This window comes from Mobula birostris, chromosome 18, assembly GCF_030028105.1.
Source record: "Mobula birostris isolate sMobBir1 chromosome 18, sMobBir1.hap1, whole genome shotgun sequence".
Lineage (NCBI taxonomy): Eukaryota > Metazoa > Chordata > Chondrichthyes > Myliobatiformes > Myliobatidae > Mobula > Mobula birostris.
Genome location: NC_092387.1, coordinates 13,510,588 through 13,522,645, shown reverse-complemented (window position 1 = coordinate 13,522,645; position 12,058 = coordinate 13,510,588). Strand labels below are relative to the sequence as shown.

The following is a 12,058-nucleotide window of genomic DNA, read 5'->3' as shown; positions in this document are numbered from 1 at the left end:
CCAACATAACTTCCTGTTTCTTTAATTTAATGCATTGACTTGTAAAGATAAGCTGGATCTTGCCATTACAGTGTACAGTATGACCTTCACAAATCATCTCTCAGCAGATATAGAATGAGGCCATTCAGCCTATTGAAGCAATGCTGACACTCAGAGCAAGACCATATTCCTGTGACCCTTCCAAGTGCCCATCAGCTCCCCCACTTGAACACCCAAACTTCGCCTCACCCCTCCCAAATGCGATTGAGCTTGCAAATCTATATCCTGCCCTCTGTATCTGTTCACCTTCCCATACTGTCCCATTTGTAGATCTTAATTTTGGGAATTCTGTAGGATCTTCAATAGGTGCTGGAAAGAGTCTGTCCACACCTCAGAAAAGTCTAAATCATGCCATAGGCTTTGAAAGATGGTGCCTGTCCTACTGTGGGACAGCTGAAATAAGCAGCTGATCTGTACACAGTGTGATTCCACTCTGGTCAGGTCACTCGTCTGAGTGCTACTGGTACCATACTACCTGTCGCATGGTCGGGTGGTCGGCGACTAAACCGGCTCCCCCACCAGGCTTGCCTGGTGAGGAGGGTGGCTAGACACCCTGCCGGACAAAAAACAAGACCTGTCAAAGGGCGGATGAGCCCTCTCGTAGGGTCAACGGCCATCTAGCAAACACTTGCCGTGAAGCGAGGAAAGGGCATCCCTTGCATCGAAGCTTGGTCTGGCCATTCACTGCAACAGAACTTCGCCCAGCCGTCTTGGACCCCCCCATGCTGCTGGATCCGGAAGGGGATGTTGAGAGGGTGGGTCTGGACCTGTGCAACCCCCTACTCATCTAAAATCCACTCACGCACACGCTGTTCCTTTCTGAGGAGTGGGCTAACTGACTGAAAGGAACCATCATCGTCCTATGGGATGGATAGCCAGAGAGAGAGAGGGATATTGGAATGACCTGATCATCCAAGTTGAGTGACTCTTGCTCTGACCTCGGGTGCTGTTTGAGTGGAGTCTCCCTGTGAGAGCATGGCTGTCTTCAGGGTGCTCCAGTTTCCTCTCACGTGCTGGGGGGTTGCGTGGCGTTAGTCCAGCTGGACAGTGGCAGAGTCAGTGGGATTGATGGGAGTGGGTGGGGGGTGGGACTGAGGGCCTAAAGGCTTAGTTGGTCATATGGAGGAGTTTACAATCCAAAGGCTTGGATAGAGAAGTGGGTGATGTTGCAGGAAGTGATTGGTCTGAGGGGGGTATGGTATCCACCCCATGATCCCCAACACTGATCAATGGAGCTGGGGACTGGAAGAAGATTCGTCAGGTGGATAGTGCAGAGATGAGGGGGAGGAGGGGATGGTAATTGTGCAGCCTGCTTAGATAGAAAAGCCAAGGTATTGTAGACATGGAGAGGATGTTTCCAATAGTGGGATAGTCTAGGACCAGAGGGCACAGCTTCAGATTAGAAGGATGTCCCTTTAGAACAGAGATGAAAATTTTCTTTTTCCAGAGGGTGACGAACCTGTGGAATTTGTTGCCACAAGCAGCTGTGGAGCCCAAATCACGAGGGTATATTTAAAGCAGGGGTTGATAGGTTCTTGATTGGTAAGGGTGTCAAAGGTTATGGGAAAAGGCAGAAGAATAGGGTCGAGAAGGAAAATAAATCAGCTACAATCGAATGGCAGAGCAGACCTGATGGACTGGGAATGGGTGGAGGGAGAATATCACCTCCCTATTCTGTCTTAAGGTCTGCCACATCCTTGGTCACAGAGGACATCTCCTGTTGTCTGAGGGTGGTTTCTGAGCTGTGAAAGGAGAAGTTCAGACCCAGATTCACCACTCTCTGGCTAAAGAAATCCCTCCTCATCTCCATTCTAAATGGACATCCTTCAATTCTGAGGCTGTCTCCTCTGGTCCTTCACTCCCCCACAATCCTCTCTGCATCCACTCTAATGAGGCCTTTTAACATTCGATAGGTTTCAATGAGACCCCCCCCCCCACCCCCCATTCTTCTGAGCTCCAGCAAGTGCAGGCTAGGGCCATCAAACACTCCTCATAATTTTTGTAAACCTCCTTTGAACCCTCTCCAATGTCAGCACATCCTTTTCTAGATAAGGGGCCCAAAACTGCTGGCAGCACTCCCAGTGAGGCCTCACCAGTGCCTTTTAAAGCTTCAGCACTGCATTCTTGTTTTTATATTCTAGTATCTCTTGGGAACTGAGGGACTGACAGTACTGAAGGTACTGTATCTCTTTCCTTCTTGTATCACAGTCCCATCAGGATGATCACCCTCTCTTTATTCTGAAATTCTACCTATTTAGCCTCACTGGAACATCCCCCAGAATATTTTAAGTACTGCCAATGATGTTCTTACTCATTAATATCAGTGCCCCCCATCCTCTCCTACCTCCACCTCCATCACACCTGTCACATCTGCATCTCAATGCATTTAGCTGCTAGAACCCATCCCTCAACAGTGCAACAGCAACAGTCACAGTCCCATGTGCTGATCCAGCACTCTTGCATTAAAATTAATGCAGCTTTTCCTTTCAGACCTTCCTCAATCCCTGTCCTGCCGATTGGACCTGTTTCCATTAACTTTTGCATTTGCCTCAGCTTTCTCATTTGCCAGACTTCTACATTGGGTCTCACCACACCTCACCCCACCGCCAGTAGCACTGGCAAACTAGCAAAGCTCCCTGCCACAATCCTGGGCTCTCCAGTTCAGGTGCTAGCCACTCTAAATTCCTTTACAGGGCTCGGATGAGATCCGGATCCGAGAAGCTGAATCCTTCCTGCTCCAGTTCCTCAGCCACACATCGAGCTACCCTACCTTCACACCACCTAGCAGGTGGCACTGGGAGTAATACAGAGATTACAACCCTAGAGGTTCTGTGTTTTTTTACCTTGTCCTGAATCCCTATATTCATTCTGGAGGAATGTTAGAAAATGTAACAATTATTAAGCCTTGTTATAAACTATGAAATAGTAACAATTGCTGTAACTGTCTTTTTCCTTGCAGAGGCTGGGTATACTGGGTGCAGCCTGACTCCAGGTAAGGAACACAATTTCAAAATGAGGTATTGTGGTGTCCAGACTGACAATGTTTCCATGATTCAGTACAGAAGGTTACTTTGAGCAGATATACTTTCCAAAATCACGCTGGAATGGGGTGGATCTCTGCGAGTTACTAATTGTGTTGATTATAATTGTCCTGCTCTATTCAATCTCAATTCCGAGACTGTAATGTTAAGACCATGAGGCATTGGAGCAGAATTGGGCCCTTCGGCCCATCGAGTCTGCTCTACCATTTGATCGTGGCTGATCCATTTCCCTCTCAACCCCATTCTCCTGTGTTCCCTCGGTAACCTTACATGTCCTGATTTATCAAGAATCGATTGACCTCTGCCTTAAATATACTCAATGACTTGGCCTCCATATCCACCTATGGCAACGAATTCCACAGATTCACCACACTCTCGCTAAGGAATTCCTCCTCATTTCCTTTCTAAAAGGACACCCCGCCCCCCCCCCCCCCCCAATTCTGAGGCTGTGTTCTCTGGTCTTAGAGTCCCCCACTACAGGAAACATCCTCTCTATCGAGGCCTTTCAACATTTGTTGGTTTCAATGTGGTTACCCTCGTTCTTCTAAATTTCAGCAAGTACAGCCCCAGAGCCATCAAACGCTCCTCATATGACAAGCCTTTCAATCCCAGAATCATTCTTGTGAACCTCCTTTGAACCCTCTCCAATGTCAGCACATCCTTCCTTAGACAAGGGGGCCAAAACTGTTCACAATACTCCAAGTGAGGCCTCACCAGTGTGTTATAAAGCCTCAGCATTACACCCTTGCTTTTCTATTCTAGTCCTCTCGAAATGAATGCTAAAATTGCACTTACATTCCTCACCACCAACTCAACCTGCAAATTAACCTTTAGGGAATCCTGCATGAGAACACCCAAGTTTTCCTAACTGTACTTAATTCTGGAGCTTTTGATGTCAGAACATACCTCGCCATGGCCCTTGCTCGTTATTTCTCTTCCTTTACTGGATTTTTGCTGTAATGCAACACTTTAGTATGCATTCTGATTTTCTTTTTTCTGCCTCTGTGTACTCATCATCTGTCTGGATGGCATGTGAAATGAAAGTTTTTCAGTGTATCTCAGTATATGTGACAACCATAATCCAAGCCAATCCTCCCTGGTTGTTGGGAAGAGTCACATCACTGTGGGAGAACCTTTGCACAGTGGTTCAAGAAGGCAGTATCCGGTGAGGTGCTGTTGGAGCTGCCTTGGTTCCTGTCAGCTGCATACTGTACTGTGATTTACTGGTGCTTCGGCAGGGGGTTGGTTGCCTTAGGTCCTGATTGACGTTCAGAGAACTGCCTTCACGTCTGTGTCCAGTCTTCTGTCCATTGATACTGTGGTGTGTGTGTGTGTGGTGAAGCCCAGTACTGCGGTGGACAGATGAGACCAGACTCCCCGTTTACAGTACAAGATATCTGTCTAATCACAGTCCGACTGGATGTAAACACAGAGGCAGAAAGGCCATGGGCCTGCTGCTCCATCACAGCTTCCTGTTGGTGGTGGAATTATTGCCGAGGCTTGTTTGCGTCGGGAGGTTACTGTGCCCACAGAATGGGTGATGATTCTCAGGTGTGTGCACCCAGTAACCAATCCCAGCAGGTCACAAATAGAAATAGGAGGTACTGGGAGAACGGCTCAGCAGATCAGGCAGCATCTGCGGATACAGGAACAGTTCACATTTCTGCTCAGAGATCCTTTATCAGAACCTATAAGACTTGAAAGAATGCTTTCCTTTTCACAGACACTGCCTGACCTACTCACTTCTCCTGCATTTTCTGTTTTTATTCAAGATTTCCAGCATCTAATTTCCAATCCCCATTGACAGGGATTGGATTGAGAGCTCCCGTGAATGTGCCTGAGAGTGGAGTTTGACCTTTGCTTGGGGAATGAGGAGCTCTCTGTGCACTCTGTGCAAGGAATTCTGTCCCCAAGTAAAAGTAATTTCACAACTGTGCTTGAAGCAAGTGGAGACTGATACTCCGCACACACGCTCCCACTGCCAGTCTGTGTTACTGAGTAATATAACTCAGATACAGGCCGCAGCCCAGCTCATCCGTTCTGTCCTTCAGACTAGTCCCATATCCCTCCCATTTATCCAAATGTCTTTAGTCTTGTTGCCTCTTCCCCTGCAGGTGTGCCCGTCATGGTTGCTTTAGGCTGTGTACTTTTTGTCGTGATTGCCTTGTTACTGACCATCTACTTTCTGAAGAGAAGGTAAGAATTCAATGGCCTGGCTTTTGATATCTGTCTGGCTGTATCAGAGCCTCCCTCTCGCCATCCCTCAACTCCCCTACCCCTCTGTCCACTCAAAGACAAGGGTTTGATCCATCCCACACACTGCACCTCGGGCAATTACATTTTACATTTTACATTTTGCCTTTTACGTGGTAACACATCCTGAGACTGAACCCGAGAACACAAGGCCAGTAGGCTCAGAGCGAGAGCAAATCCTCGAGGGATGAAAGGTGAAGGAGTGCAGGCACGAAGCGGGTGACGAGGAGCGAGGGAGGAGGTGACGAGGGAGCGAAGGAGTGAAGTGATGAGGGAGGGGGAGGAGGTTGGGAGACGACACTGGCACTGTGATATACTGACAGCAGGCTGAGCCACTGGACTGGTAAACTTGAACATGCTGACATGAAGTTTGAAAGTCGGTCTTTGACAATTCAGGGTTGAGGTGGAAGTGGTGTTGGTGGGAGCTTAGATGCGGTTGAACAAAATGACCCAAACTTTAACATTTACGCTTTGGCTGTACACACTGAGTTCCATTTCCTTGTTTGCTGGACATTTCACTCCTTAACTTTCCTCCCACACAAGTCAGCTACTCTCCCTCTGGTTTGTTCATCTGCTGCTGTTGGAATTGACCATCAGTGCCCAGCCTCACCACAAGCATTGCAGTTCCAGGCCACATCCAGAGAATATTGAGGCCAATACCGACCCCTGGTGGCAGAACATTGTTAACGTCAGCCCAGTTCGTAACTGTTTTGCAACTGTATAAAACTCTAGTTAGGCTACATCTGGAGAACTGCACTCAGTTTGGTCGCCACATCATAGGAAGGATATGGGGGTTTGGAGAGGGTGCAGAATCGATTTACCAGGTTGCTGTTTGGATTAGAGGGCATGTGATATATGGAGAATTCAGTAAATGGCAAAATGGTAAATCAGCTTACTATTGTCAACTGTACTGTCGTACAGTGAGAAACTTGTTTTGTGCTCCATCTATACAGATCATTGGGGCAGTACAAGGTAGAACAACAGCAGAGTGCAGGATAAAGTGTTACAAAACTTGAGGCTGAGCGATGACCTGATGGAAGGGTGATGGTAGAGGCAAATGTGATAGACGTGTTTAAGAGGCTCTTGGATAGACTCTTGTAGGGAGTGGAGGGATATGTATCATGTGCATGCAGAGAGATCAGTTTAAATAGGTATCATAGCTTAATTAGTTAGGCACGATACAACAGACACTCTACTGTTCTGTGTACTGTCGCTCTCCACCATCCCTCGAGAAGGTGGGGGTGAGCTCCCTCACTATGAGGGGCTGCAGTTTAACCCAGTGTCAGTAAAGGACCTGTGCTGCTCGACCGGTCAGGATGGTGTGGGATGTGGACGGGAAGCTGCTGCTGCTGGTGTGTTCCTCTGCACCAGTCGCCCTTGTTCTTGATGGCAGAGGTGTAGGGGTATCCGCAGCAGTGGGGAGAGTGAATGTTCGGGAGAGGGAGGACGAGGTAGATGGGGCATTGATAGAGTGGGCTGCTTTGTCCTGGATGGTGTCGGGCTTTCTCAGAGTAGTTGGAACTAGGCAACTCGAGTGTTCCACCCGGACACCTGACTTTGAAAAAGCTTTGGGATGTTACGCTCACTGCCAGATACCTAACCTCTAACCTCTGATGTGTCGAGGTCTTTATATGGGTGGGTGGTCAGTACATTGACGTTCAGTCAGTAGTGACCGCATCAGTGGTGTGTGGGATGCTCAGAGTTGGACCCCCTCTTGGGTGTGCAGGCAAGCACAACAGAGGCGTTTGAAAGATTCTGAGATAGGCACGTGAATGTGCAGGGAGTGGAGGGGTATGTGTCATGTGCCAGCAAAAGGGATTAGTTAATTAGAGGTCATTATCTTAATTAGTCTTGTGTTGTGACCCTTTGGCCTTTTCCTGTGCTGTACTGTTCTATTGACAAACAACCAAACTATGCAAATGAAAATATATTGAGAGCTTGAGCAGTAGAGTCTGCGGAAGTGGGTCTGTAGGTCGTAGAATCAGTTCAGTGGTGAGGTGAGTGAAGTTATCCATGCTGGTTCAGGAACCTGATGGTCACAGGGTAGTAACTGTTCCTGAACCTGGTGGTTTGGGACCTAAAGATGCTGTACTGGCATCCTGATAGAAATTTTACTGCCCCTGCAACTTGCCATCTACAAGACTCACAACACGCTGGAGGAACTCAGCAGGTCGGGTAGCATCCATAGAAATGATCAGTCAACGTTTCATGCCAGAACCCTTCATCAGTGTTGCTTTGACCCCAGCATCTGCAGAGTATTTTGTGTTTGCCACTTACAAGATACAGCCCTACCCCTCCAGCACATTCAAAAGCCACAACCTTTACCAACAAGAACAAGGGCAAGTGCAGGGGAACACCATGACTAGCTGGTTCCACACCATCCTGACTGGAAGAACATCACTGAGTTTAACTCCTGCCCGTGTCTGAACTTGGTGTAGGTCTGGCCTGCTTCAGCTGCTGAGGAGTTGGAATTGTATGTGATGTGTAATTATCAGCAAACATTCCCAGTTCCTAGAACCGAAGAGAGATTATTAATGAAGCATTAGGAAAACTGAGGGACTCTGCAAAGCTGCCTTGGGGTTGAGATGATTGATCACTACCACCAACAGTTCTGGACCCAGGACATCTAGGGAGCCCCTGCCTCACAGTAGCCCTCGCAAGGTGAGGAAGAGACTGCGTTGGTCCCTAGGTGAGGGGTTAATGATGGATGTTTCTTAAGAATCTAAATAAATGTGTCTAGCTATAGTCAGTGATTCACTGGGTCAATTGGAGTCCAATAGGTTCGGAGCAAATGTTCAGTTTCTTACATGTTGAGATCCAGAGAAATGTGTATTAATTTCAGCTCAGGTCCAGCTCTGGTTGACAATGTTAGTACTGAGGTTTAGTCAAAATTGCTAGAACATCTTTGAGTTTGACTAAACTGCAATGAACTGCTCAGGCAATATCAGTTACCAGTTCATGAAATTTCACAGCCAGGACCTGACCACTGCCCCAACCACCTCTCCTCCTTTTCCCTCTCCCCAGCTGCCACTCACAATTCTCCCTTCTCCCCTCTCCTCCCTACTTCCCTCTTCCCTATCCCATCTCATCCCACTCTCCCTTCTCCAACACATCACCTCCCCTCCTCCCCACTCACTTTCCCCCAGTCCCCCTCTCCTTCCCCAGTCCCCCTCTACTCCCCACTCTCCCTAACTCCCCCTTTCCACCCCTTCTTCTCACCCCCTCACTCACTAGTTGCCCTCTCCTCCTCATATCCCCTTTCATCCCCATTCTCACCCTCACTCCCCAGTCTTCTCTCTTCTCCCCAGTCCCCTCCTCATCTCCCCTCTCTCTTCAGCAGAGCTTCTCCATGTGTTACAGAGGAAGGGAAGAGCTGATCTTGGCTCCTCAGATCCTCCTGTCCATCTCCAGTCATTAGTAAATATTGGCTCCGACAATGGCCTAATTCTCCTTTGTCTTATGGTCTTTCTTTGGATTCTCCAGAGCAGGTAAAACGACTGAAACCCAAGGGGCGGTCTATGAGGCAGCATCTGCGGAAGACAGAGCTGCACAGGCCTAAGCTATGAAGAGTTTGGGAAAAGGGTTACTCGGAACACCCGGACACAGATTCACCTGGAGATTCAGAGCTCAGAAACCTGAAGTCAGATCAGCTTGGTGTGATGTAATCTGTACCGACCTTTTCGGAATTCTGGACATAATTCTTTGCAGTTGATTCGAACGTTGTACTTTAATGACAAGTTTTCATGTATTGAAGAGGACAGACCGGGATTCAGCTGCTGGAAACATGGTGGAACCTGTACATGGTATCCCAGTGACCCAGTGTGAACTGTTCACAGTGACTAAGTGATAAGACCACAATCAGAATCAGGTTTAATATGTCGTGAAATTTGTTAACTTTCAGCAGCAGTACAATGCAATACATGATAATAGAAAAGAAAAAAACTGCAAATTACAGTAGATATATATATTATCATTCAGGGGTCCCCCACCTTTTTTGCACCGTGGACCCGGTTTAATACTGACTATTCTTGCGGGGAGATGGGGGGTTAATCACGACCGGAATATAGGTGTAAGTCAACTATAAGTCACTTATCAGTGGCTAATACACTCAATTTTGTTTCTAAAAGGGTTTATCTAATGAATTTAATATTAAACACACAGCGCATATTTTCCTGCATGAGTATGGTGATAAGTCAATTATAAGTCACAAGGGGGTTCCTTATGTCCAGTCTATTCCGCAATTTAGTTTTCGTTGCATTCATTGCAGAAAACTCCGCTTCACAGAGATATGATGTTGGAAATGGAAGCAAAGGGTGCTTGGACTCAAGGTGCCGAAGCAGTTTTGACGGCTTCATTGCCTCATTAGACAGCTTGTCTCCACATATCACACACAGGGGGCTTGGAGCGTGCAAGTCGCTGGTCGGAATAAAGCCATATTTTATGTACAACTCGTCATATTTTCTGTTGAAGGAAGCTTTCTTTTTTTTTGTAGTCTCGGCCTCAGCTGTCTCTGCATTATCATCATCGTTAGGCGTTTTATGTCCCCTACCATCTCTTCCAAAGAAACTCTCAAGTGACGTTTGTTTTTACTCATCGAGTGGTTGTAGGTTAATGACCGACTGATGTCCTCACGTGGGTAATGACCTCGCGTGCGTTCAAATTCAACAGTGGGCATGACAGGGAATGAGAAAAGGTGCAGCTGACTCCTATCGTTTCCTCGCGGCCCGGTAGCACACGCTTTGCGGCCCTGTACCAGTCCACGGCTCAGTGGCTGGGGACCACTGTTATAGTTCAGTAGTGTAAAAATAGAAACAAAAAAAAATGTTGGGAGGTAGTGTTCACGGGTTCAATGTCCATTCAGAAATTGGATGGCAGAGGGGAAGAAACTGAGTGTGTGCCTTCAGGCTTCTGTACCTCCTTGCTGATGGTAGCAATGAGAAGAGGGCATGTCCTTAATGATGGGGTTCCTTGAATATGTCCTAGATACTACGGAAGCTAGTGCCCATGATGGAGCTGACTAAGTTTACAATGCTCTGCAGCTTACATCGATCCTGTGCAGTAGCCACCCCCCCGCCCTCCGGCACCACTCCCATACCAGGAGGAGATGCAGCCAGTTAAAATGCTCTCCACTGTACAACTGTAGAAATTTGCGGGTGTTTTAGGTGACATACTAAATCTCCTCCAACTCCTGAAGAAATATTATCACTGCTGTGCCTCCTTTGTAGCTGTGTAGGTTTTCGCAAATAAAATGAGGTGAGGTGTTTTATGTTTAAGAAATAACCATAGCTACCCATTTATTGAACTCAAATAAACTGAAGGCAAAGCACTGTAAACGTACTTCACATAAGTACATCATCACGTCAGACCAGCCTCTTAAAGTGAACTCCACCTCAATGTCAGTGACTGTGAATTCTGTATGTTTACACCAATTACATTACCTTACACAGGCCCCCCACAAATTCACTAAAACCGGCATTGCAAGCCCGTCCAGAGCTCGGACAAGTCGCCCAGCTCAGGTACCGTGTCCCATGGATGGAGTAACAGCAGTACCTCTGGCTCGTCCTGGGGTGCGTTGACATGCCCATGGTCATGTTGTTAAGGCAGGAGCATCGTGGTGGAATCCTCCAAATCTTGGTGGGCTGGTCTAAGGTGATCAACCGAAACACATTCAGGTTTACCCCTCTTATCTACGATAAAAGTCTTCTCTCTCCATTCTGAAATGTGTAACGGCCCATTGTAAGGGGGCGAAAGGAGATGTTGGTGCACATCATGGTGGACGAAAACAAATGAGGCGGAATGCGGGTCAACAGGAACCCAAGGGTGTTGTAAGCCATGATCAGAGGTAGGAATAGGTGCAAAGGAATTGAGTTTACAGAGGAGGGTGGAACGTGTTGAGAGGCTGACCAGGTGGTCATGGCGTCAGGAATAAAATCACTTTGCACTCGTAATGGCTGCCCGTATACCTACTGTGCCACGGATGACTGCAAGTTCTCCTTTCTGAGCCCCAGCAGGACCCACAGGAGAGGATCATGCCAACACTGGTCTGTCAGGGAAGCACTGAAAGCAGACTTTAAGGGGGAGTGAAACCGCTCACCTAGGCTTATTGAATTGTGGGTGATTCGTCGTGGTTTGACGCCGAGCTTCTGTGCCATCGCACCCCAGAGGTCTGACATGAATTGGGGCCTGTGGTCAGAGGAAATATCCGATGGGGCGCTGAACTGAGGAGCCCAGTTACTGATGAACGCTCAAACCATGTCTGCAGCTGTCGTCGACGCTAGGGGTCTATCTCTGGCCACCGGGAGGGACTGTCCACCACAGTAAGGAGGTTATGAAACTGTGGAAGGAGGGAAGAGGACCAATAATATCCACATTGTTGTGGTCAAACTGTCGCTTGGACCTCAAAAGGTGTCAGTGGTGCCTGGATATGAATTTTTGCCCGTTGGCACTACACACAGTCTGCACTCCAATCCTGCAGTCCTATCTAAGGCTGTGCCACACAAACTTTAGTGCAACCAGTTTCCGTGAGACCTTCTGGCCTGGATGCGAGAGGCTGTGTATGGAATTGAAAACAGTCTGCCTCCAGTTTGTGGGCACCATGGGGCAAGGGTGAAAGCTTGAGAGATCGCACAGGAGAGAAATCCCAGATTACATGAACTTAATGTCGGCCAACTGCAGGCCCATGACTGCTGTTCGGTTAGTCTGGACCTCTGGGTCAGTAGCCTGAT

General features: G+C 47.8%; 1 protein-coding gene across 1 annotated transcript in view; it reads left to right on the top strand.

The window, feature by feature from the left end:
• ca12 (carbonic anhydrase XII) overlaps positions 1 to 9,510 on the top strand; it is a 57,150-nt gene extending 47,640 nt beyond the window's left edge. The window contains exons 9-11 of the mRNA XM_072282220.1: positions 2,999 to 3,031; positions 5,195 to 5,276; positions 8,817 to 9,510. Of these exons, the coding sequence (XP_072138321.1) occupies positions 2,999 to 3,031; positions 5,195 to 5,276; positions 8,817 to 8,892 (191 nt within the window). The 3' untranslated portion in view covers positions 8,893 to 9,510. The remainder of the gene's footprint in view (positions 1 to 2,998; positions 3,032 to 5,194; positions 5,277 to 8,816) is intronic.
• The last annotated feature ends 2,548 nt before the right edge of the window (positions 9,511 to 12,058 follow it).